The following is a 27297-nucleotide window of genomic DNA, read 5'->3' as shown; positions in this document are numbered from 1 at the left end:
ATCCCCCCAAAGGCCAACGTGCTGTGTTCTTAGGAGTCACAACAAAATGCAGTGGATGCCAAAGCACACGACTTAGGGCTCCTGGCATGCAGATGCGGGAAAACTAAAGTAGGAGGATGGGATCTGGGTTCAATTCCCTGCTCTGCTTCCTAAGTGCCCTTGGGTGAGTCACTCAGGATAGGTCTACACTGCACACCCAGATCTTCAGGTCCTGGGGTTTGTGGACTTAAGAGTTCCAAATCTGTGCTTGAGCCTCCCCCACTACTCTGTAAGCTGGGCTAACAGTTTGTTAGACCCACAGCTATGCTAGTGTGTCCACACTGGCCTACTCAGGTCCGTGGCTTGAGCTGTGTCCACACTGCAAAGTGACAGGGCTTGGACCGGAGTGGGAGTCAGGCTCGAACCAACTCACTCCCCTAGCACTCAGGATCGTACGGAGTGCTTGCTCAGCCAAGTCAGACTGAATTGTGTGTGGACAGAAGGGAGACTTGGGCTCAGACCTGAGCCAGACCACAGGCTTAGTGTGCTGTGTAATCATGCCCTCAGTCCCCCATCTGTAATAGGGGGATACGAGCATCGCCCAGCCTACCTCACAGAGGTGCTGCTGTGAGGATAAATACATTAGAAGATTATGAGGTGCTGAGACCTACAGTAATAGTGGCCATAAAAATATTGTTTTACAGATAAGTAAAGAGAGACAGAGATTAAAGGACATGTGCCAAGGTTCTAGGAATAAAATGCAAGAGTCCTGACTCCGAGAATCTACCCGCCTCTAACTTGATATAAAACAGTATGCTGCATACGACAAAGCAGACATGAGATTTACTTAGTTCATATGTTTACCAGAAGCACGGGCCAAATAACAAACCCCATGTCTCATTAATACACAGCTTCAGCCCACGATGCCTCCCTTGCCCTTCCCACCCCCTCAAAAAATAATGCAAGAACTGCTAAGTGTTGCTTTGTATTCTTTGCTGTCCCCATTTGCTCCGATGACGTTACTATCAAAAAAAGCACCTTTACTGTCTGGCTCTGGTGCACTGAGCAGGCATCATCAGGTGGGTCTGCCCCAGAGGATCAGTTTCTTTGGGTGTTCGTGAACCTTGTCCCTTGAGGGTGTTTCTGTAAGTGAAACATTTTAGCTTTTGGCATGCCTCCACCCGATTACTCCTCCTCTGCCCTGCCCCCAGTCTAAATGCTGCAAGCATCATTCTTAAACAGATTCAAATACAAACCGAAACCTGGCATGTTAGGAAATACCATTTTAAAAAATCTGGTATTAGAAGCAAACATTTTACAGAGAGTTTGCACCAACAATGAATCAAACTGATCTCTCAGCTCACCACAAGCCCCACTGACACGATTTTAAGGCAATCCTTAACGGAAAGTTCAAGTCTCTTTGTGGAGAATGAAGCAAAGTTATACACAAATATACCCACAAAAAGGCAAAGATACACCATAGGGGGTCATCACACAACCAGTGCGTCTGCTTCTCACCCGCTTTTGACCAAAAAGAAGTCCCAAAACAAACACACACACATACACTATGCCGAGCAATCTCAGAGCTACATGATTAATAGACAGGGAAATTATGTAACGTGAGTGATTCCAAACCCTTAATTGCCTTTTCCAAAATGAGAAATATTTTGGCCACCTTTCATGTGAGAATCTCGACGTATTTGACAAGCACTAAATTTCCAGGTCAGACTTGACAGACATCTCTGGGGCCCCATTTTTGCCATCTGTAAAAGGGGGATAATGACCACCGATCTGACCCACACATAGTGAGATTAAGGGTAAGATTTTCAAAAACCACCCTAAGGAACTTAAATGCTTTTGTCTCTATTGAAAATTCATCGACTCCCCAAAAGATTTTAAGTAAAATTTTCAAGCATGCTTAAAGAACTACACAGCCATATTGGATCAGACCAATGGTCCATCTAACCCAATATCCTGTCTTCTGACCGTGGCCAATGCCAGGTGCTTCAGAGGGAATAAACAGAACAGGTAATCATCAAATTATCCATCCTGTTGCCCATTCCCAACCTCTGGTAAAGAACAATCCCTGCCTATCCTGGCTAATAGCAATTAATGGACCAATCCTTCATGAACTTATCTAGCTTTTTTTTTAACCCACTTTATAGTCTTGGCCTTCACAACATCCTCTGGTGCCTGAAGACGCAGATAAGTGCTTTTGAAAACCCTACTAGGCACCTAAACATTTTTTTAAAACCGGCCCTAGAGTGCCGTAGATAGCTAGGCCAACACTGAGCTCCTAATTCTCCTCCCATTGAAATCAGTGGTTAAACTCTTACCGACTTTAATGGGAGCAGATGTAAACCAGCAACGGGTGCTTCAGAAAATCCCACCAAGAACAGACACCCTCAGCAATGATTTTTAGATTTTCTAACACAGAAATGGTCAAAACAGAGAAAGAATGTGTCAAAAATAAACCTTGCAGTTTTCCATCCAAGTTTTGAAAGATTTCAACCAGCTCTGCTAAGAGCAAAGGACTGCTGCCTTCTGCCCAATATCGGTTCTGCCTGCATTGTGCCAACTTAACGACCTTCCCTTGACTATTCAGGCAGAATGGAACATCTGCATCCTTCCAGGTCAGTAGTCGGAGGCGATAACTGGGCGTCAGGACTCCTGAGTTCCATCCCCACTTCTGCAACCAACTGCCTGAGTAACACCAGGCAAGTGACCTCAATGAGAAATGCCTTTGTGCAGCTCAGATTAGCTGATGGCTCTTGATATCCAATGCAGTCATCTGAAGAGCCAGAGGGAAAACCACAGCCTACAGAATCATCCTGCCAACCTCAAGCAGAGCTGAGTGGGCTAGACCCCTCCGGGCAAGACACAGAAAGAGGGATTAAGGAGACCTTACCAAATCTGGCTGGTTCAAATTTGTGAACTCCAGGGAGCTGCATTCCCCCTGGAAGCATGAATTCTCCAGAGACTGCATTGGAGTTGTAATGCAAGACCAAGCCCCGTTTATACTTAGAGCTTCCATCATTGTGGGGAATTACATATCCAAACTTTCCCAGGGCAGACAAGGCCTAAAAGACCTTCTGAAAAAATATGTGAGAGTTTAGAGTCCAGGAACACCACGTGAGAGACTGAAACGCACATCGAGGCAATATTTGTACTGAGAGTTCCACAGAAGCAGGAGCAGCACAAAGTTACATACATGCATCTTTGCAGTGTACAGGCAACATATTCAAGCAATTAGCTGGCATGGAATATTTTAGATCTTTAACCTGGCCAGACACCAAGAAGAAGTGATGCACACAGTCAACAAACTTCCTCTCCCATCCGCCATGGATGGGAGCATGTTTTATCTGCCTATCCACAGTGGCCAAACTATGCAAGCCAGGACTTGTTCTAGTCCACTTCAAGGAGTGTTTGGTGTACATTTATCTGCCTGGGTTCCAAAGATCCTCAGTTCTAGAGAATGGAAGACAAACAAATGCTGTTGGTCCTTCTCTCATCTGGAACAAACTTAAAACATTTCAAGAAAGCCAAGGGAGACACATCCACAACAGCAGAATTGCACCTGCCAAAGAAATTTAAGAACATTATGAAACAGTAAAATTTCCTTTGGTCGTCTCTGCATAAGATGCTTACCTTGTAAACCAAGTCCCTTGAGTTGTGGATAGGACCCAATAAGGTTACATTTTCTATAGGGATACATATATTTTGCTTCGCCATCAGTTTGTAAATAATTGCCCACGTTATTTTTATTTTACTTTCCACACACCGCAATAGATCATTAATGTGGCATCCGCTAAATAAAGTTCTATACCTGATCTCTGCAGTATCAGGTACTCAGATACTACAGTGAAAGAGGCCATAAAAGTATCTAAGATGTCACAGTTTATGTCTGTAATTAAAGTTCCCATAAAGTTTCTGAGGTTCTTTAGCACTAAAGCCTTGAGATGTGTAACTGCTCATTGCTTCATTATTTTTTATTCAAGCAAAAAAAAAAAATTTTTTTTTTAAATACACTTAAAATTGAGAGGGAAAAGAAAGCAACTGCTGGAGACTCCTGTCAAACAGAGATGCTGAGATCTAAGCTGACCTTTAATTAATTGTAACTTCAATGAAATCAAAGCCACCTTCACAAAATTTTGGGGGAATCTTTGCTATGGAGGACTTTCAGCTAGCTTTTTACTTCATGTGGAGAATTTTTGGCACTGCTGGTTTGACCAAACTAAAAAATCCATTAGACAAGATGACGACTGCCCTTTGGTAAATAACTGGCTGGGCTCAATGCACCACTGCAGTAACCTCTCATTTTGATCACAGTTCGCAAAACTAATTGAGTCAGGAATTGAAAACATAAAAATATCATAGCAAGAAAAAAAAATCTCACTCCCTTCCACCACCACCATCCGTCCACCCACCAGAATCTCGGACTGACTGTGCCTGGAAATCCCCACTCTGGTACCCAAAGGGGAAATTGGGACACACAACTCTGATGTAATCTGTCTCCCAGTGCTCCGTGCATCTCTGTAGAAGTGCATCAAAACACCAGAACTCAGGCCAGCGAGGGGACACCCCTGATTTGCATAAAACAGAACAGACTACTACAGCCTCCCTCCCTCTCCCCTGACAGCACGTGGAGACAAGAAGCACCGTGCAGTGGAACCAGGTGTGGTCCTGCTGAACAAGGAAGAAAGCTGGATTCCAGAAGTCAGCACATGGGGAGTTGGAGGGAAGGCATGGCCCCGGGTGGCACACAGCTCAGTTCCACAGGGGGCATCGCATGGCCAGAGGACCCAGCACTACACAGGTCCTCCCCATGAGCGGTTTGAGACATGGAGCTGAAGCAGGAATTGCAGCAGGTTTAGCGTACCTCCTCTTCCATCTTTCCAAGGCTCACTTTAGGGTGTGTCTACACAAGAGAATTAGAATCTAGCGGGCTCAGGTACCGGAGCAGCAAGAGGCCAAGCCTGTACAAAGACCTGCCCTGGACACCAGGTAATTATTCAGGCAGCTAGTCCATGCTGAAGCCCCTGCCACTGTGGCTTCACTGCTCCGGTTCCCAAACTAGCCAGATTACAGCTGGCTCGGGTGTGTCTACAGGAGCTGCAGCCATGCACATACCGTCGGGTTATTCAGGCAGGGCACCGGATTTGCCCTACATCATCACACACTAGTTAAGTTATTCCCCTCCACCACCCTTCCAGTTCGACTGGTGCAAACCTGTCTTCCCAGCCTCCGCAGGAGCTTGTAAGTACCACGTGACAAGCACTAGCCATAACTCACACCACAAACTACCTTTCGCGCTGCTCTGGTCTACCCTATCCTTATCTAATTTCCCCCCTGCATCTCTCTACCTCTGCAGCTGTTCGGAAACCCAGTGGTTCCGCCAACCTCAGGATTCCAGCAGTTGCAACTCACTGAGCCCAACAACTAGCAGGAGAGAGTGTTTTGACACCAAGCATTAAAAAAAAAAAAAAAACTTTTTTTTAAAACTATTTCAAGCAATTTAGTCCCTCACACCACAGTAACATCAGCAATAGCTAAGCTTAGTGCAGTTTTCTTTATGGTGTTCACAGGACCTCCACACACGTCTGGCCTATATCAAACATACAAGACAGAAAAAGTCAAAGTGGCCCAGAGGATAGTGCACCGAACTAGCACTCAAGCGCTGCCCGGTTCTATTCCCAGCTATGCTGCATGACCCTGAGCAAGACAGTCAGGCTTAGATCCTCAAAGGTATTTAGACTGAGATTCTGTGCCTGTGTTTCCCCTCCAATCCTGTGTCCCTGGGACAAGGACGGTCTCTTATGTGTCTGTAGGGTACAACAGGGCCTGATCTCAGTTGGGACCTTCATATGCTACTGTAATATAGATAAATAAAACTTCCCTCCCCATTGAGTTCTAAGCCCTCGAGAGAATCCCAGGGTTAAGACATTATATGCAAAACGGGCATGTTCCTCAGCAGACAGTACAGCCGATGTCCGCAAACCTATAAAAGAGCTTTTCACAGAGTAGGACTTGTATGGTATAGGGGCAAAAATTCAGATATGCCAATGGTGCTGCCTCAGTGGCAGATGCATGTACACGTCTGACAGCAAAACTTGGCTGCAATGTGCTCAAAAAAAGGTCAACATTCCAGGCAAGGAGACAAAATCAACGTGTAAGATCGTGCAAGAATGAGAGAACTCCAGGGGAAGGAGGTGACCTGTTTGACTCCAATCATATCAATCCGACCACAAAAAGAGAAGTTTGCACTGTATATTCGAGGGAAAAAATTAAAATAATAGAACTACAGTTATCTGCAGCACTATCGCCTCTGGCAGTGGTTTTGTCAGTTCTCATTAGCTGAGCAGGGTTGGGCCAGGTCAGTACTTGGATGGGAGATGCCCCAGGAAAACCCAGAAGCTACAGAAAGCAATGCAGCCAATTCAGGAAATGGCATTATTCCTTGCAAGTCAGCACCAAACCAAGGGGCATCGTGATGCTGGAAGTGTCATCTTGCAGATAAGGCCTTGTACAAAATGCTTACAGCTCTTAGCCATTAGCAATCCTACAACCCTATTCACGAGAGCCAGGGGGAGGGGGTTGTTAGCCGTAGTATCCTGGTCAAATTCCTCTTACACTCTACCTTTCAATTCCAACTTCAGTTCTACCTTGGCTTTTCCCCCCCCTTCCTTTCCTGTCTTAACCATGTGTGTAGTGCAGTTAGGAGCTCTGTAGGGTCTGCGATGGCCAGTCCCAGAAGTGGTGGCATTTCAGTGGCAAGAGAAGCATTTCCTTTACTCATCCGCAGCATTTTGAAATCTGTGATGGAGATGTGCTATATAGATGTAGGATAATATCAGCAGTGCTATGGTTACATACCAGAGATCCAGGGTGGAGGAGAGAAATGACTCGAAACATGCCCATAAGGCGAGCCGCATAGCATACGATGCCCGAGAAGGACTTAGTTTCATAAGAACTTTCAACTCTTTTAGCAAGCGCAGCAGAAAAATTGCTAATGATGCCCCCTCCCCACAGCCCCACCCCTAGCACTGGTCTATTTCACTAGTGTGACCAATGCAAAAACATTTTCTGTTGCTCAAGATTTTGAACTGACAAGCTTTTTCAACAAAGCAAGCCCCCGACATGAGCTCTAACTCACAGCACTGTGCTGAGGTATCGACAAACACAGAGCGAACGCTCAGCTTGGTTGATTTCTTTTAACCTCTTTGCATAGTTACACATTGTTTGAAACTGTCCTTCAGGAAGTCTCTGAAAAACTAGATATTTATACAGCAATTGTTACAAAGGCTCCTAATAGTTCTCTATTTGAGAGGTATTCTGTTTGCTTCAGCATTTAAAGAGCTGAAAATCTGTCAGGCCTTTTAGTTTGGATATGTCATTGGATTTCCAGAGCATCTTTTTGTCTGACGTCCCTTACCCTTCTCCCTGGTGCAGAATTGACCCATTGAACAAACTAAAGCTCAGACAGGCAGTGGGGATATAAAATATAGATGGGAGAATGCCTACTGATTTTGTGATGAAAGCTTTTAAAGGAGGCAGGGAATCTTATTAGCAAGTCTAAGAAGGGGCAATTGAAGGGACTTGTCCAAAATTTTGCATTTCAATCAGCCACAGTCCCTAGATAAAGAATGCAGACTTTCCTGTCAGTACACATGGACCTGACCCACAAAGCTTGGATCCATATCAGAACTCTGCCCAAGCACTGTGGCATTCGGATCCAGAGGTGGAAACAAAGTCAGTCCCATCTATCATCAGTCACATACAGAGAAAAACAAAACCAGCAAGCCTTAACAACTTTACATCATGGGAACTACTTAATTCACGAAGTATTAGCCTCTGCCACCCCCAAAACCTCCCCACACCATTTTTCCTCCCACCTGCCTGGTCATCTCATTACCGTCACTCAGCATCAGTTTTTGCTACAGTAGTTTTCTTGGACCTTTGCCCCTTCAGTCAGCTTGAAGCCTCTTCCCTATTGTACATGGGAGTCTTTGGGAAATTAATGCAAGTCTTTGCTTGGGGGATGGGGACGTTAGGCACTGTTATTCCTCCCCTTCCTTCCCACTCCCTGCCTACACGCACTTAATCCATCATCATGCAAAATACATACGGGTTTTAACTTTATGTACTGAGTTCCGTGGGACTGTTGAGAGACTGTAAAGTTAAGCATGCACCATAAATCTTTGCGGGATCAGGGTCTTGCTGTGTAATTAGTTTACAATTCGTGGCCTTAAATAATAATTAAAGCAACTGGATTGCAACAGGACAGCCATGTGCAGATATCTAGGAAAGCCCAACACCACAGAGGCGGCTAGGAATGATTCAATACATTCTTGAAACTTTCTCTACAGTCAAGAAAAATAAAGGCAACACTAAGACAATGAAGAACCCGGGAGAGAGGGAAAGCAGTGAAATCCCAGGGTTTGAAGTGAAGTGATTGATACTGCATATAGATTTGATTAAAGGGACACGGTCTACTTGAGAATTATTAATCATTTATACTGCAGTAGAACCTTAGAGACCTCAGTCAGGCTGGGGCTAGGCACTGTACATACCTTAGTAAAAGGATAGCTATTTGGAGCAGGGATTTACACGCTCAAGCTCCAGTCCCCGCAAACCAGCGAAGCATGTGTCTCATTTCAGCCACATGAATAGTCCCATTGAAGTCAATGGAACTACTCAAGTGATTAAAGTGTGCTGCCGATGATGCTGACCGCTATTGTCTCATTGTTTCCTTATACGCTCCCCATCTGCCTGTATCCATTTGTTGTCTCTTATCTTACCCTTAGATTGGAAGCTCTTTGGGGCAGGGACCGTCTCTTTGTTTTGTGTTTGTACTGTGCTTAGCACAACGAGATGTGTCTAAAGGATTGGGGCCTACAAGAGAGCGTAGTCAATTATTGTAAAACAAATTTAAAATGTGTCAGATAATGTACATAGCCCTGCATCGCACTGCCAATTTTTGTGGTTTTACAATTACACTTTCCCCCCGTTTAAATAAATGTCTCTATCTGGGTGAGACCTACAGAAAACAAATGAAACTGGTCACAACTTTACCAGGGAAGTCATGAAACTGACTATACACTAAGTGCAGTCAAACGCACCAAGTAATCTTCTAATCCCTGTTCTAGGCTCCACGGTTCAACAAAACCACTTGAGTGTTCTTAAATCCACCCCAAGTCAGCGAAGTACATATTCACGTGCTCGACTGACTTAAATGGGACTTATGCATATGCTTACTTTCTTTGCTAAATTGGGATGGCTGCTGATTTAGGGCCATAGCAATCTTAGTAGTTACTTGTAACAGCAGCAGGTAAAAAACATTTTCAAACAGAAGTGTGGTTTTCTAAACTGATGGACTCTGTTTAAGTCCCTTCCCTCCCCTTACTATATGATCCAGAAAATTTTCTATTTGAAAGCAGTAAAAGCTGAAATATAGTTTAAAAAAAATCAAATTAAATATTAGGAACTGAAAAGGCATCTAGATATAAATTAATGGAGAAGAGAGCTTGTTTTTTTTCCCCTTTAACATATACCTCTATCTTACACATACACTGTGTTATGCTTTTTCAATAACTCTCCTCTAAAAATAAATTACAAATTCTCTTAATGCTTTGGATTTGAAAACATTTGGGAGAAAAATCACCGGAGTCAACAGCCAAAAAAAAAAAAAAAAAAAAAAATCCATTACATTAACTGGCCTGTCACTGGTGGTGACAAATACATGAATTTGATGGTTATAGATCAGTCATTACTGGACCAAACCCCAGGCCAAAAGAGACTGAGCTCTTTGCAGACAAGACGCACTCCATTTAGAGACAGAGTGAATCATGCCAGGTATTGGCCACACTGCTTCTTTTCACCTCTCCCTCCCGCACCCTCTTCCCCAACACACCCAAGTAACAAAAAAAAGGTTGGTGCAGGAAAGAAAGTGACTTGGAAGAAACTATGAAAAAAAGGTACAGAATAGGGCAGGATAGGAATAAGCCCACCGGAAAGGAACCCAACCCAGTCATCTGCAATTTTTATTTTTATTAGAAGCAAATCAAAGGGAACATAAGTACATTGTCATCATCACCACGCCTAGGTCATGGACCTGGACCTCGTTGTGCTAGGTGCTGTACAAATGGAACAAAAAGATGGCGCCTGCTCCAAAAAGCTTGCAATCTAAATAAACATAAAAGAAAACCCTAGGCAGTGACAACGGGAAGACATATACTATACCAAATATATGGCAACCTCTAGGCATTATAGACAGTTTGATTGTTTTACCTTATGTTTTGGGAGAAGAAAGAAATGTTCATTCCTCACAACAAAAAACAAAAATTAAAAAAGCCACATGCCCAGTTCAAGCCCTACCCTTGATAAAGCTCAGAACATTTTGCCTCATGTAAAGTTACAACATGCACTGCTCCGCTACATTTCCCTCTGGCTGGCTGGATTAAAAAGCATGGTCAACCCTGCATCCTGGGTTGGTCATTGGCAGCTGAATTTGAACCTCAATGGCCTGAGCTAAAAGAGCAGGCTCAACCACCTCTGTATGTGGCCCAGCTGTCAACAGAGGGAGACAGAGCACCACGCTGCGTGGATATGAGCTACGCCCTCCGCCGGGCTAGGGAAATTCATGTGGGTTACACAGGGTAAGTGGATTACACAAGCATTTATTGAACGAGCTACGTAGGAACTGGACACTAGCAGCATAAAGTGGCCCTTAGCAGTTGAACTCAGTACTGACATCACACTACTCAGTATGCATGAGGCACGGCTAGAGAAGGGGCACTATGTCTGATTACTTAAAAAAGGAAAAAAATAAGCGCCATAAAAAGAAACGGTTTTCCCCTTGTCCATTTACAAACAGGAAAAAAAAGTCACAAGGAACACGTCTGACTGCCCTGCTCCATTACAGGCTGGTAGGGAAGAAAGGGTGAACTGTTGAGATCTGCTCGTGTGTTTAATTCCTGTTCTTGTGAAAGAGACAGTAAGTTCCACCTCTCACCCTACACCTTTTACTGAAGTAACACTGGGAAGTACGGGAACAAATCAGGGGGAGTACAGAACAGAACAGAACAGGAACAAAATACGTGGCTCTCATAATGCAAGTGCAAGGTGAATGCTTTATAAGACAGACACACAGACACTCTGGCTCAGACTTACAAAGATGTCCAAGGGACTTAGACACTGGATTCCCCTTAACATTAAAGGGAAGCAGGCATCCAAATCCCCTAGACAGCTTTGAAAATCTAGCCTGTATATTTATTCTGGCAGGACATGCCCCCCCTGCTTATCACGTTGCAATAGCTAGCAAATATATTAGGGATTAATAATGCATGATCCAAATGAAAGGGAAGGCCACTTTTCAGTCAGCATGGAGGGGCTGGTGCGTGTTAGTGCACAGCTATGTTCCACATGCCCAGACAGCGATCTGCCTACTTACATGGCTAGATGGGAGACTACCTACCCACATAGAACCCTGTATGTCCACTGACAAGATCCGAGGTTGAAATAAGGCTCTATCGGGTTACTTCTATTAAAAAATTGTTTGTACTCAACCCTCTCTTAGAAGAAACTAGACATGCTTCCCCAGCGCACTCAGACGCATATACAAAATCCTGTCCAGTAAAAATCTTTTCACTGTTTTGTGACTGGACTGGCATCGGGGTGTCGTGTGCAGGTCATCTGTGGATGGCATTATTTAATTTGAAATACAACCCTGCAAATGTAACGCCCTCCACTCTGGGTTGACAGCAAGTGTAGAACCCAGGATATTCAATACCAAAAGTGTGGGCCTCTACCATCTGAGCTAAAGGAGTATCTCCATTAGCTAGCAGCAATAGTAGGCTTGTCCTTTGTGTAGGCCATCTATTGGGAAAAAACATAACACTTCAAATCAGCAGGTTACGCATCAAACACTATTGAGTGTAATGTTCCCTACGGTGACTGGTCCCATCTACTCCAATTGCCACCACTATTCACAAGCAGCAGCACCGGCCCTTGATACTAAGCGTTTGTAAGATTAGACACTTATACCTGATCCTGCAATCACTTTGGCACCTAACATGACTGACATGAGGAACCCCACTGATGTCAAGCTTCCACTGGAAACTTGTCTGTCTCTTTTTCATACAACGCTTTGCACATTTTCCAAGAGAGACAAAGAAGTACCCAAACATTGAAAAATACATAGGAAACAAATTAAATGTGATAGCTATCAATCTTACCCCCCTCTGCTTAGAAAGTAAAGTAATATCTCCACATGTGTACACACACAGAGTATACTCCTGTTTACCTGAATAGTCTGGGGGACAGACTTTCTTTGGATAAACGGGAGTTTGGATAATCAAGAGGGCGCTGACCACGCTCTGCCTTGCAGTCGGAAACAGCTGGACTTTGCTGCTGTCACTACATATGTGCAGTAACAAGAAGGCAACAGACTCCCTAGCGCCCAGGCTTCTCCTGCAGCTGCTCAGCTTGGGGCACGCCCCAGCATTGGTTCTTGCAGGCTTGCCCCGGAGCAGGGAGGTCTTGCTGAAAGGCAGCTGGGCATCTCAGCACTGCAGTCCCCAGGGCTCGAAGGGGCTGCTGCAGCAGCCAGGGCCTGAAACACGACACCGAGCAGACCAGGAGGTAAGGTGTGGGCAGGGAACATGCATGCAGGCATCTGGGCACAGGTGGCAGGGGGTTGCATGCTGACAGCTGGGCAGGGTGGCAAACGTGGGGGGGGAGGGGTTGCACGCAAGCAGTTGTTTCGGGGGCAAGGCTCATTGGAGGGCTGTCAGGGAAGAAGGAAAGGATTCAGATAATGTGGAGGTCTCGGTAAAACAGGAGTATCCGGCATATTTTATATATATATTTTTGTTTAAAGAAAATCCTAAACAAACTGCTAGCATCCTCACTGTTAACACTGGGTGTGAAAGAATTTTGTCTTTGTTCTCCCACAAACGTACTGATCCCTTTTAAAAAGACTGCCAGGTTAGCAATGCTCTAAGTGCTCCACTATCGTGACTTTCCTTTCAGAAGTTGGAAGTCAGTCAGATTTTTACCAGGTAACAGCAGCAACTGCAAGTGTATATGTGGCCAAATTTACTGACCCTCCCCCTCCCCTTGGGGAGAATCTTCTAGCCCCACCACCCTGTGATGGGGCAGAAACTCCAAGCTCCCTACCCCACTCTGGTACAGAGAATGGGGGGTGCATAGAGGGCTCCGCAAGCCACACAGTTTAATTGTAAAAGAGCCGCATGCGGCTCCCAAGACACAGTTTAGCCACCCCTGGTACATTCCCTTCCTCTCACTATTAGCCATAAACCAGAGACTCAGCAAATTCCACCCCTGCAGCAAAATGTCTTAAAACAACGGCTGCAAGTTGCCCCAGTCTTCCGAAAAAGTAGGATTACACATCATGATGTAATCCATTAGAGGCAATTGCCTGGAGATCAGCTATGGTCATTCTACAGAAGGAGGGAAGAATTTTCAGCTGTTCCAGCCTGCCACTTCTTGCTCAGTAACTCATCTGCACTATCATGGAGGTGTCAAATCCTGAAGACATAGGTAAGGGAGCCCAAAGGAAAATGTGTTTTCACAACCCTGTTTGAAAGACAGCAACTGGCCTTTCTAAACATTCATGTGGTTGGAGAATCAGGGTGAGGGAAGGGGAGAGAAGCTTTTTTTTTAAATAATTTGTATGCATAAAAATAACATAAGTGCAGAAATAAGCTAGTCCATGAACTGACAGAGGGTTGAACTGAGTCCTAATGTTACCCTATTCCACCTCTGTGCTGACAGAATGTAAACAGTAATTCGCTTTAAATACCCAACATGCCACCTCTGAAGGCTGGCTAGGCAGGTCAAAAGGCCTACTGTAAGGGGGTTATGGAGAGCACTGCCACATGCTATTTGTGACTAATAATGGGAAACATTTCAAGTAACTAGCGTCCACCAATATATTAAATTTCAACAACAATCATTTCAAAACACAAAAGCTTCTGCTTAAAAAAGAATGAATATGATACCAAACGTAACAGGAAGATGAACTACTGAGGAAAAAAAACCTCACACCTAAAAAGATGGGAGACACATTTCATTAAATGCCATTAATCTCCATGGACTCAAGCATCAACTAGTTAATTAGATTGAAGTAAAGTTGCATTTTAACACTGAACATTTACTGCTCAACTGGGATAAGCGAACTGCTAAATTCTAAAGCCTTAATTCAACAGCTAATTTTAAAAAACAGGTCAAAACAGGTTTTTATTTATAAAACACATTAAAGAATATTATGACAGCACTAATACTAAATCTGTTTTTATTGCAACTAATTTTCTTCTATATGTTTTACATCCTTCCAATTTTAAGCCTTTTTTTAAAAAAGGCAAACTAAAAAACAGAACCTGCTCAACAAAAATTTGAATCCATTATTAAAAAAGGACTGAATAAAAACCAGGAATTAACCTTTGCAAAATATGCTGATCTTTCCTTATTGGAAGGCTTCATGCTAAGAGTGGAAGTCTACGTATGTTCCATCACTAGGCCCCCACATCTTAGAGATGTTCACCATCAAGAAAAAAATTTTTTTTTTAAAATCTGCTTAGCAAAGATGACCTGATTTTGCATTCAGATCTTTAAAGTGGAAGAATATTTTTGGCAACAATCAGAAATTAACTCACTCAGATCCACAGTGCTCATTTGTCATGATGAAGTCTTATGGGAAAGTTTATCATTTCCTTTACAAGCAGTACTGAAAGTACAGACAGCTTTGCTACCAATAGACAACTGGAAATTGAAAGACGCCTTAGAAAAGAAAAAGTGTGGGGGGAACCTATTAGGAAGCAAGACTATCTTCATAACTTAATTTCAAGACTAATTAGAACTTCTGTAGCTTTAAGGAATGCACTGCCTGAAACACAACAACAACATAATCGCAAAGCTATCAAACCCTACGTAACACAAAACTCTTTGACTATAGAAATAAGTCAGCCCCTTCTTTGGTCAATAATTACTAGTAGATACATCTTAAGAAAGTAAGAACCCTCAAAGAAAGGTTTAAGTACATTTGTTTAGTTTTATTTTCTGCATGTAGATTTTATTTAAATTGCTGTTACTCCTCTCCTTATATGCCCAGAGCTCGTAAATTGCACACTGTTTTTTCTGGATGTGTGCTTTACACAGTATATAATATTATAGCTCCATGCACTATTAAATTGCTCACTCATGAGGGATTATATACAATAAAAATATTAAGTTAAATTTGTTTAGGCACCTCTCCCCATCCAATTTCAACCACTATTCCCTTTTTGCCTGTGTCTACAACTTCCTATTCTCCTCCTTTCCTTTCCCCTCCCTACTTCGTAATGAAGGGGTGGTACTGTAACAGAACACAGAAGCAATCCAGGTTGACTTTAATGTATACACATGTTGTATACCATTTGAATTAAGTTTTTGCAGTGGAGACAAAGCAAAAGAGAGGAAAGTGAATCGTAGAAACTCTCTTTTGGATTTAGACTTCTAAAAATCAAATTAACTGACTGCACATTGGGACTTGAAAACCGATCCGTTGCTTTTGCTAAACATAGTTCTAAATAGTAAGACCTGTTTCAATTCCACAATCAGGTCCTGCAGTACCAATGGTACCAAGCTGTGTTTCAGAGGTAGCATGCAGAGGAAAGCTTCTCTGCACATGGCTAAAGTGTCTGTCCCAACATGGAAACTGAGCAGATTATAACAAAGCATGCCCTATAAGGAGCAGGTCACTTATCCAAGCAGACTAGTAGGATAAGACACTTAAAGCTCTTTGTTCATCCTTCTTGCAAAGGCCTAGAGTTCGGAACTTCATATCAATCAAGAATTCGCTACTCACTGCTTTGTAGTGTCCAAACACATCTCAAAAGTTATACCACAAAAAAAAAAAAAAAAAACTTGCCAAGTATGAGGGCAGAGGTTTATTCCCATTCATCAAAGCCAAAGAGTTCAAAGTTCAAGCCTGAAATAAGCAGGAAACCTGCACTTAAACCAAACACTCTTCATAAATGCTGTAGCAAGATATTGTATGAAATACTGTAACAATTGTCAGTAACACAGTAATGCTCTCCCATTATGATCAGAAAAAGCTACAACTCCAGACAGACACAAATGACTGGAACTCCGTAAGGAGATGGTTAAACTGGAGACATGCAATATCACACAAAGCAGCTCTCCTGTAGTTTCACAGCCATATGCTGATACCCTTAAGACGCCATGCGCTCCAGCTTTAAAAGCTTTCATTGCCAATTCCCTGTTTGAAACTTGAACTGCCTGGCAACAATGACTCTCTGTGTGCCTAAAATCCTATTATTGATCCTCCTACTTACCTTAGGCTGTGCTCGTCGGGGAAATGCAACTTTAGGGTCAATCTGAGGAAAAAGAAAGGGGAAATCAACATGTTTTTTTTTTTAAACCATTGAATTATTAATCCCTCATTTCTCAGGCTTAAAATTCAGCACACTGGATCTTGCAGAGCGATTCAGGAGCTAATGGACTACAGTCTGATTTAGGGTGGGAGTGAATAGCTCTCTTCTGTAAATGTTCGATAGCGAATTCTAGACTACAGTTTATGTAGCACACAAGATGCTCCGTACTACTTTTTGGGCTGGTGCCTCTCCAACAAGAACTGAATGTTAATTATTAACTGCATATTCTGTAGATTATATATTTTGGATTGTGATCCGAGTTGGGGTCCACCTCTAATCTGCAAATCTGTTTAGTTGTCAACACATGCCCCTTGGGAGTCTCTCTCTCTCTTTTTTTTTTTTTTTAAACTCCCCACCCCCGCAAAATAAAAAGATAAACACTGAGCTGAATTATTTACTTTTAAATGAATTATTAAAACTAGCTTGTTAAAACAACTGCAAAGATTACTTTTTTATATAATTGCATTCCTGACTGATTTGCTTTACAGTTGCCATCAAAGAACACAGGTGGACAATTAAAAACAAAATCCGTGAAGGGACATTAAAAAACAAAACAAAACAAAAAATCCCACCACATCAGTGCTAGACCTAGAAGAAACCACATTCTTAAAAGATTTATGCAGACTTTCTATGAAGGCGCTAACTAAAGTAATCTTAAGGGAAACCTGACCGCCACAGAGATAAAAAAGGAAAAACATCCTTGTTTCATCGCTCGATACCTTATTTTTAGATGCAGCCTTTACTCTCTGTTTTGCTTCATAAGTCAAGAAAGCATGTCCCCTCTACAGTTCAAAAAGCCAGTCGGGCAATTTTAAAATAACTTTAAAGTGAGACAGCTTTATATGACAACTGTTTCCTGTCATTCCGGGTGTCAAACAAAAACAAAAAACCACACACAACCAGATTCATGGCTTGCTGTAAACAAAATAATGCCTTAAAGTGCTATCTTGAAAGACAAAGAAACTAATGAGAGGTCAATACGCTGTTAAATTTCCCCCTTTTCTTTCAGCAGCATTTGCTCATAGGCATGTCCTTAATAAAAAGTTTTGAAAACTGATGATTTAAAGGGGAAAACCCTGTGTATAACTGCAGGAACATTTAACAACTTCATGTGTTACCTTTTTTTATATATCAAACTTAGATCCTGATTTTGTTAAAGAATATTCTGAAATAAATTATTATTCCATTAAAATAGTTTCTGAGATTATTTTGGGGATAAGGAGTTGGGTTTTTTTCAAATTAATGCTGAGAGGAGACATTTCTTGTGGTGACGTCACTGACATTTAACCAGTAGTTTTATTCAATTAAAATGTCAAAACTGTAAATGGTATAATCATTTAATACTCAATTGATACATTAATTTGTCTATATAAGATACAAGTGTACTGTCTATTTTTTAATCATATACCTGAGAAATGAGTGATTACGTGCCACTTTATTGTTCAAAAAGTATAAAAAGTCAAATCCTTTATCTAGAAAGCTAACCCTTTTCATAGAGATTATTATCTACAAATATATTCAGCACTGACTAAGTACTCGTCTACCAGGGAAATACAACAGGTGTGGATTTTCCATTGAGATACCCGAAGGTAGATACAGCTACGCACGTTTTTACAGCAACTTCCAAAGTTATATTTGTTTGTTTTTAAAAACAAGTTACCAAAAAGAAAGATAAACCCAATTACACCACAATGGCACTGGCAAAAAGTTGTATCAGCCATCAAATTCTGAAGCATAAATACTCAGTTTATGAAGGAAGGCCAGTTCTCAACGCACACAGCTCTTTACACCGCAATGAAAACATTAGTTTCAAATGAAACATCATTAGCATTTTTGAGGGAACACACAATAGCATGGCAAATCCATACCTTTTGCACATCCCTGTCAACTATTTAAACAACCACCAAAACAAAGCAAAACTTCTACCAAAAAAAAAAAATTAGTTAGTTAGATACAATTCTACTTACTGTATCTACAAGTCCTCTAGGAAATGACTATAATACTATTTCTCATATGAATGGCCATTACCTAAACAAAGCTTTTAACGTAACTGTAAACAAGAGCGCCGTTTCCATGCCAATACCCAACCGATCTGATCTGCCTCCTGTGCTGAACGTTGAAACAGAGTCAAATGCTATGTTATACTAAAGAACAGTTACTATCATATGTCTACAAATAAACGGCTGAGTGAGAACTTGGTTGTTTTTTTTTAATTAATATATATATATATATATATATATATATATATATATATATATATTATATATATATACACACACACACACATACTGTTATTTTTATGGTCAGGTTTTGTTTGTTTAAGTTGAATCACTGCAGCATAATCAAAATTGATGTCAATTTATCTTAGTCTATTTCTTTGTCCTTCCCCTGCACAAGAGCAAATTAATACATTTCAGTGACTAAATTGTGATATAGGACCGGGAGAAGGAGGTAAAAATCATCAGTAATAATTTTGGGAGAGCTTCTATGGTCTGGTGTGGTAGGTTTTTTTTTTATTTAATTCAAGAAATTTTGCCTGCTTTAGTTTTTACCTAAACTTTTTTTTTTTTAAATATGGAATATAGTTGTACAGCAGAAGTCTGGTGAGAGTTTAATCTCAGAGTTCAGTTGAATCAGTTATCTTGCCATATCTGATTAAACCTAAAATCAAATTATTAAGGAATGTGAAAGCACAGGCTACGTGTTCAGACAAGCCCAGCAGAATTTGTTGGGCACATTAAAACACTACATTCCACCAGCTTCTGTAAAGGTTTGCTTGGTTGTTGTTTTTTAATTGCAAGTTTTAAAAAAATGAAAATATCACACACTGATGTCTGGTTCCCAGTTCCTCTGTTCTTTATTTAATTATATTCATCACACAATAAGTACATACTCCCTCCAACCATCATGCTCATGTTGAAAGAAAAGAGAACATTTAAGATCCAAAACATGTACCATAAAAGACAGTTCGAACAACAAAAACACTTCACACATTTAGCAGATGTTCTGCCAGACAGTTAAACTAATAAGATTCTTCTCTTCCCAGAATTCTGTCCCCCTTCAGACAGCACTGTACCAAAAGCAATAATGACCTTTACTAGTGTCCTTTTTTCTAAGTTTGCTGAGGCTTATAATTGAAACAAAGTAACAAGACCCAAACTCCACTTTTTGGCATGGCACTTATAGGCCCTAGCTTAATTCATCGATCTGCATATTCACTTAACGTCCACTGCCAGATCCAATACTGAAAATGCAATATGTGGGCAAATAATTTAATTTACATACTTAAAAAAAAGAAAAGCAAAAAAAGTCACAAATTGGCTGAATCTCTGAGCTTTTTCCTGCATGGTCCACTGGGGACTTATTACAGTGAAAAGCTTTGCAAAAATGACAAACGATCTATGATTTGTGCTTCTGTAGCTCCTTTCCTCCGAAGAGCCCCAAGTGTTTTACTACATTAACGCGTAAATCTCACAACACCCTTCTCCCCCCTCCCTCCAAACAAACAAAAAACAAAAAAACCTATTCTGAGAGAGGGGATATTGGAAGAACTTCAGAAATGCGTGTGATTCAAGAGTAAACCATCGACTCCTGCAATGAGATGTAAAATACAAAGAAAAAAGATCCTACCAAGAGTGGCCTCTTTTTTACTCATAGCCTCCCCACAAAAAAAACATTAATTTTTTACTTTATGATATTGTTAATTTCACTGTTAGGCTGGAGGATCATGATCTGGATTTATAGTCAGGGTAAAAAAAAAAAAAGTTATAACAAAAGTTACAGCTTTTCAAAGTCAGAAGTGAAATCTGAAAAATGAGCAGAATGAACATCTAACTCAGTGACAGTTTTGTGTCGAGTTTAAAAAAAAACAAAAAACACACAGCTCCAGCAAACCAAACAAAAAGGGCACTGTCCCTTTAAATAAGCCTGTCACAGTCATAACACTGCAGGAAATAAAGGACACATTAAAACAAAACACACACAACATACCGTCTTGGAATCTAATTCATGATGAGGCTGAGCTAACACTTTATCTACACTTGCCGGATCAGCAAACGTAACGAAACCGAAGCCTCTGAAATGAGACAAAGAACAAGGGGGGGGGGGGGGAGAGGAAACAATAAGAGCGAGACACACACACACCAAAAAAAAAAAAAAAAAGGCCAAATAAAAATAAAAATAAATAACAGTTTCTTCCTTCCCTCATCTGCCCCCCTCCCCCTGGAAAAAAAAATCTCAGGTTCAGGAGGGAGGAGATAATCTAGGTCTCTCCAACTCGACCTCCCCTTCACCTTTCAACCCCCTCTTCATGCTTTGTTTTCTACTGGAGCACACAGGGCTGGGGTGTTGTGATCACTGTCTTAAGAGAGAAAGGGGAAACCAAAGACACTTCTTAAGAAAACCAAATACAACTGTCTGCAAAGTGTACACAGCAACGATAGACATATTGGTGCTCTATTTGGAGTACCCCACAATTAATCAAAAGGTGAAAGGGCAATTAAAATGACAGTGCAAAAGGGGGGGATGCGGGGGGACAAACAGAGTTAGGTCAGAATCAATAGTCTACAACATTTTGTTTAGGGGATGGGAAAGAGTTCATAAAAAATATCATTTTCAACTCTAAATTTATATAGAGGTTTCTATTCCTGGGCACTTTTGCACAGAGGATACACACACGCGCACACACACACACACACACACACACGCACGCACACGTATAAAACTTTAAAACTTTGATTGTAAAACAAATGCAATGAAAGAGGAGGAGGAGGATGTACCTGGAACGTTTTGTGGTCGGGTCCCTCATGACCATACATTCTCTAATCTCTCCAAACTTGCTAAAATAGTCTCTAAGGCTATCTGTGGAGAGAGGATGAAAGGGGGGGGGGGAGAAGAGAGAAAAGGGGTGGGGGGAGAAGAGAAATAAAAGCAAATGCAATTCTGCTCACTCCAGGAGTTTTATTTTGTGGTGGGATGGAGGGGGGGGTTGCTTTGCATTTCTTTTGGAAGCCGCGCGCGCACACCCAATTTGAGGTCGAATAGAGGACTCGACAAAGGATTTGCTTTCGGGGGGCCAAAATACAACCCCCCAGATCGACAACCTTCTTCAGGAGCAGTGTGTGTGTGTGTGTGTGTGTGTGTGTTGGGGGGGGGCACCCAATGGCGAGGTAAGTGCACTGGGATAACAAAGAGCCATAAAGCAGCCGGGGGAGGGGGTCGGGGGGTCGGGGAAGTGGGTGGTGGGCCCCCCCCCCCCGGTCCCTTACCTGGTGAGGTTTGCCAGCTGAGGCCGCCAATGAACATTTTGCTGGAGGAAGGAAAGAGAAGAGAGTTCAGCCCAGATGTCAGATCGGCCATTTTGACGTGTAACTTACAAAAGCTAAAAGGAAGAGAGAGAGAAGCAGAGAGCCGGGGGGGGGGCAGCCGGGGGGGAGAAGGCAGGGGGCAGTTAAATGCCACCCCCCCCCCCCCACACACACCCTACCCAGGTGAGCGGCAAACTCAGGGACCCCGGCACCGGCACGGACCCGCCAGCGGGGCTCGCCCTCTCCCGGCCCGGGGAAATCATAGCGCGGGGGGGGCGGGGAGGGAAGGGAAGGGAACTCACCCAGGGTCGTGCTGGGAGTCGTTCGGGCTTCCAGAGGTAGCCTGGCTCCCGTCCGCCTCCATGTCTGCCCAAGCCCACAGTGATCCCGAGCCGCGCCGAGCGAAAGCCCCTGAAGAAACCCCCACCACCCTCCCCCCTGCTGCTTCTTTTCTTTTTTTTTCCTCTCCCTTCTCTCTCTCCTACCAGCGAATATTACTGGAGAGAGGAGCCGGGGAACAGCCAGACCCGTCACACGTGGGATCAGCTTAGCTCAGCGCCTTCCCTCCCCCCCACCGACCGTCCTCTCCTCCCTCCATCTCCGGCTCCCTCCTCCTTTCCTCTCCTCTCTCCCCCAAACGCACGTGGGGCGGAGTTCTAGAACGTAATGTAACCCAGTCTTGGGGACGTCACCAGTCTCAGCACTCCACCCCCCCCCCCCCCCGCCGCCGCACTCCACCCCCCCCTCCCTCCCCGCCCCGCCGCTCTCACACACTCTGACCGTGACCTGGATCCTTCGGCTGCCGCTCCGCAGGGCGGGCGCGCAGCCTGCTAACCCCGCTCGGCTGTCGGCACGGTCCAGCTATGCCAGGGAGTGATTCCTGCTGAACCGGGAGAAGACAGGAGGAAACCGTCCTTCGTCTTGGAGTCTGCAATACATAAGAACCACCTTGCAGCTAAAGCAAGAGGTCTTGGAGCCTTTGCTAATCAGAGCAGCCCGCCCCCCCCCCCAAAAAATAACCCACAACTGATGTGGGGGTGTCCAGCTGGAGACACTTTAAAAGCAGGGGATAGTCCACCTGCCCAGCAATGACCAAGGAGATTTATAAATAGCTTAGTGTAACAAGATCTCTCAAGGCAATTGTCCTGTCTTTGTATCTGCTCGTACAGCACCTAGCACACTGGGTCCGGATTCTGACTGGGGGTGCCCGGCTGTTATGAAATAGAAACACCACCTCATCATCATCATCATCATCGCTTTAAATTAATCCCAAAAGGCCGGATGCTGGAGTCTGTTCTCACTAGAAATCTCCCATCTGCTACAGTGGCAGTTTTGCTTCAGGCTACAAGATCAGTCCCCCAAAATGAGGGTGGAATCACTCACCAAATGAGGGAGACTTGGATAAGGGTTTTTTGCTTTTCCCAACATTACCCTTCCTATACTCCCCTTTAACAAATAATCTTACTGACCCGCAGTAAATAAATTGGGCAAGGAAGGGATACTTCAGTTGACAGACAAAAAATGTTTATGACCTATTAAAATAAATTATATTTCATCATCCAGTGAGAAGATGTGAATCAGAAAATGTAGTGCTGAATATGTGAACGCTACCCACTGCCCCAGTCTGTTCATGGTACTAAAGTTAAGCACATGCATGTTTGCAGAATCAGGGCCTTCATTTTAAATACACATACACTGAGATAGTTCTTTATGCCAGGATAATGCATGGAATTCAAAATCTAAAGGAAGCATTGTCTAGTGATTTAAATCACAGGGCTGGTAGTCTGAAGGTTTGGGTTCCTTTCCCTAGTCTGCACTTTGACAGACTCACATGGAAAGTGCTATAGAAATGCCAACTATTATCATAATTATATAAGGTTAAAGCAATCACTTCGACCTAAAGAAAGAACAGTGCAGTACGAATGCAGGATATCTGCCCAATGGGACAGCATTTTGCTTGAGTCACCGAGGCCTATGGTGTCAGAAATGTCCATTGATTTTTGAGTGCCTCAGTCTTAAAATGGGCACCCCATAACTGAGGATCCCAAAATCAGAGGACACTTCTGAAAATATAGGCCTGTGAGGAGTCAAATTTTTAGATGTTTTGTTAGCAATTATTTAGTAATTTTTTAAAAAAAAATATGCACAATGTTTCTACCAAGTTTCACCTAGAGGCACTTGAGATGCTTTCTCACTGAAGAAACAGGAGCCCTGATCCCACAAAGACTTACGGCTATGCTTAACTTTACATGTTCTGAATAGTCTTATTGACTCACTAATAATGTGTACATTTAAGTATGAGCCTTTGCAGACCTAAATCTCACATTGCTGTATTAAAAAAACACTATCAATCTTCCTATTTTGATACTGACTCTTTTTTTTTTTAAATCAAACTTCTGATACAACACCCTTTATGTGGTACAATATGTCCTGAATTTTGCATGTGTTTTAATTCTCTCTTAAAATATATTTGTACACCTTTTTCTGCTCCCCTGCTGGTCTTTAAAATTATAAACGTCTTTACAGTAAGGGAAAATGGGGGGTGAGGAGACTGACAGGAACAACTCCAAGTTGCCATTGTGTGAGACAGGACTTGAAGTGGACTATCAGCAAAACAAAGAAACTGACTAAAGAGAGAGAGCTGTCAAATGCACCAAGCAAGTTGAGTGGGGGAGAGGAATATAGGAAAATACCCTTTTTTCTCTAAGCCTCTTTCAGATTTTAGGTATTCTTCCTAATAACCACAGGGAAATGACCAAACAGAAATGTGATTTTCAAGGTAACTTTGTCCCTTTAATCTTTCTGATCATGATGCAAAATTTTAAAGGGACACTGTCAAGATAAAAATCCTAGGACAAGTTCTGCGCTCAGACATAAGTAACTCCAATGAAGCCAGTTGTAACTGAGAAAATAATTTGGACTCATATTTAAAATATAGCTATGTTACCAATAACATCACAGAGAATCAAAAAAGTAAAGTTATTTGTCAAATATAGTGTACCTCTGTGCTGTTGTTTCCCTTTAGCATTTTACTCAGCTTGGGTTATCACAGTAGACTAGTTAATTTCACTCTGTTAACAGTCATTTTTTCCTTCTGGTTCTCCTGCACTAACACAGCACTTTTAGGTTTCCAACTACAACACATCTAATAGTTAAGCAAGCTTCTGTTGCAGAAGCAAGGACTCTTTTGCATCTCCAAAATGCTTTACAAACTTTAAAAGCTAGAATGTCTGTTAGGCAGGGAAAAACCACACAGGGGACAGAAAAGTCCCCATGTCCCTAATCCTGGTATTTCTACTGTGTTGTCTCCTCAGCTGAAGGGTTTGCCCCGCATGGAACTGGCTGAGGGGTCAGTGCATTAAGGCAAGGGAGTTGCAGGAGTTAAGGACATCCATGCAGAGGCCCAATGGCTCTGCTCTGTCTTTCTGCCTGATGCTGCCTTACACTCCCCTCAGGGCTAGCAGGTTTGTTATGTGCCAGGACCAACACTACAGGTTGCTTTGCAATTGAATGGTCATTTATTTCAGAGACTAAATCGCTGATCTCCACGGGTCCAGCCACTAGTTTTACTCAAAGCACCATCTCTTGGTGCTAGTGACCTCGAAAAGCACTATTCAGTGAGGAAGCGTAGTTTATACTAGATAGGAAACAGAGCTGGAAGTTAGAAAAATCTGAGTTCTCCTCTCAACTCTGCTGCATAACCTCAGGCAAAGTCACTTCCTCTCTCTGTGCCTCATCTTACCGCAATGGTAGAATGCAGATATTGATATTTACCTTCCTTTCTAAAACACTTAAAGACCGACAGTGAAAAGTGCTAAGAGCCATCCTCCCTTTTCTAAGCAAGCTGATTTGTAAGTCACATCAGTTGCAAAAAAGAATAGTCTCCCACTTTCCTTTTTTGCATAAGATTTTGCATAATCTCTTCACGATGATGCTGCACCCTCAGAAGAAGCCACAGACATTTGTATTTCCATCTTCAACAAACATTGTTACAACCGTCATGTGAATTTCCTGTCTGTTTGCAGGAAGCTTCCCCCCACCCCACCCCCAATTATGGGGCTCAACAGTCTCCCATGCCACCTGGCAGTCGACTGGCTCCCCACCAGTCAAGGTTGTCCCACGCTCTGGTGAGAGTGACAGCACCGGTTGCTCTGGTATCTGAATGCCATAGATGAGGAACAAATACATCCATACTCATTGGACGTCTCAGTGGCATTTGAAACGACTGATCCAAGAAGAGGTGGTGGTGAATGGAAATGCCCTGAGATGTTCCATAACCCCCTCAGACTGAACCTGAAGGGTTGCTACCAGCAACTGTTCTTCCATCTCCAAACACTCCTCACCGAGAGCCCCCGAACTAAGGTTCGTGTTGTTCGTCTCTAAAGGGCCATTGGTGGAGCTGATGAGACAACGCCCGTTGAAGTGACAGCGCTACCTAAGTCTCACCTGAACTGCTCATGGTGTCAAGAATTTGGGCTTGTCCAGTTCATGTGGTAGAGAGGTACCAAACAAAGGAAGATATTTCCAAAGACTAGGTACCAAATTCTCACTGAAAGCCAGTGGGATCTGGGCACCCCTAAACGGCTTGTCTCACTATCTGAATTGTCAGCCACATCAGTTGCAAAGGATTAGTCTACCTTTGTGCATAAGATTTTGCATAATCTCTTCACGATGATGCTGCACCCTCAAAAGACAACATAGGCATTTGTATTTCCATCATCAAACATTGTTACAACCGTCACGTTAATTTCCTGTTGGTTTGCAGGAAGCTTCGCCCCCCTCCAATTACAGGGCTCAACGCAGGGATAATGGGCTGAAATTCTAAGGCCTGTATTATACAGGAAGTCAGACTAGATGATCTAATGGTCCCTCCTAGCCTTAAAATCTGAGTCTCTGATTTTCTCTCCCCCACCCCCCTGGTTATTGTGTAGTTTTTACAGGGGTAATAAAGATAAAGGTGAGAGGACCCTAATGGCTGGGTCTACACACTTTTGTGTGTGTGTGTGTGTGTGTGTGTACTGGTATAATACAAGTAAAGGATATCATTTTTCTTACTCATATCAGTTCAACTCCTAGTGGAGACAAAGTTGAATTGGTATAAAAGTGCCTTATATCAGTATAGCTTATTCTCCTTCCCACATGGGAATAGCTAGAGTGATATAATCCCCTTTACATTGGTATAACTGTGTCCACACTGGGGCATTGCACTGCTTTAACTATCCCATTTTGGTTAAAGTGATAAAACGTGTGTGTGTAGCCCAAGCCTAAGAAGATAAAAGCTCTGTAAGGAAATCACTGACACGGACACAGGGTTCTATTCTGTAGTCCATATTCAAGCAAAACTCCCACTGAAGTTAACGAGTCGCAATAAGATGCAAACTAGGAAATCTGCAAGATTGGGACCATGGTGCCACTGAGTCAAATTCTGCCTGTATTTACACCATATTAAAGCTAAAAACTCTGCAGAAGTGAACAGTGTTACTCCAGGTTTACACAAGTATACATGGGAGCAGAACCTGCTCCTTTGTGTACAAAATGAGTAATTTACATGCCCAGAG

The 27297-nt window shown here is 42.7% G+C and overlaps 1 protein-coding gene across 12 annotated transcripts in view; it reads right to left on the bottom strand.

The window, feature by feature from the left end:
• Nucleotides 1-22651, bottom strand: part of MSI2 (musashi RNA binding protein 2) — a 364912-nt gene extending 342261 nt beyond the window's left edge. For 9 of the 12 annotated variants that reach the window (XM_067538056.1, XM_067538050.1, XM_067538051.1 and 6 more), the window contains exons 1-5: nt 22042-22169; nt 21701-21741; nt 21212-21293; nt 20424-20508; nt 16335-16376 (exon numbers count right to left, since the gene is read on the bottom strand). In XM_067538056.1, coding sequence (XP_067394157.1) covers nt 16335-16376; nt 20424-20508; nt 21212-21293; nt 21701-21741; nt 22042-22103 — 312 coding nt within the window. In that variant the 5' untranslated portion in view covers nt 22104-22169. Of the gene's footprint in view, nt 1-16334; nt 16377-20423; nt 20509-21211; nt 21294-21700; nt 21742-21918; nt 21967-22041; nt 22170-22519 lie in introns of those variants that run through there. The other 3 variants (XM_067538055.1, XM_067538053.1, XM_067538054.1) reach the window with 3 other exon arrangements.
• Nucleotides 22652-27297: the final 4646 nt, after the last annotated feature.

Source organism: Emydura macquarii, unplaced genomic scaffold, assembly GCF_026122565.2.
Source record: "Emydura macquarii macquarii isolate MOO-44397 ecotype Brisbane River unplaced genomic scaffold, CSIRO-AGI_Emac_v2 contig_450, whole genome shotgun sequence".
Classification (NCBI taxonomy): Eukaryota; Metazoa; Chordata; order Testudines; family Chelidae; genus Emydura; species Emydura macquarii.
Note: the sequence above shows the minus strand (reverse complement) of the source record. Positions and strands in the feature narration are given on the sequence as shown.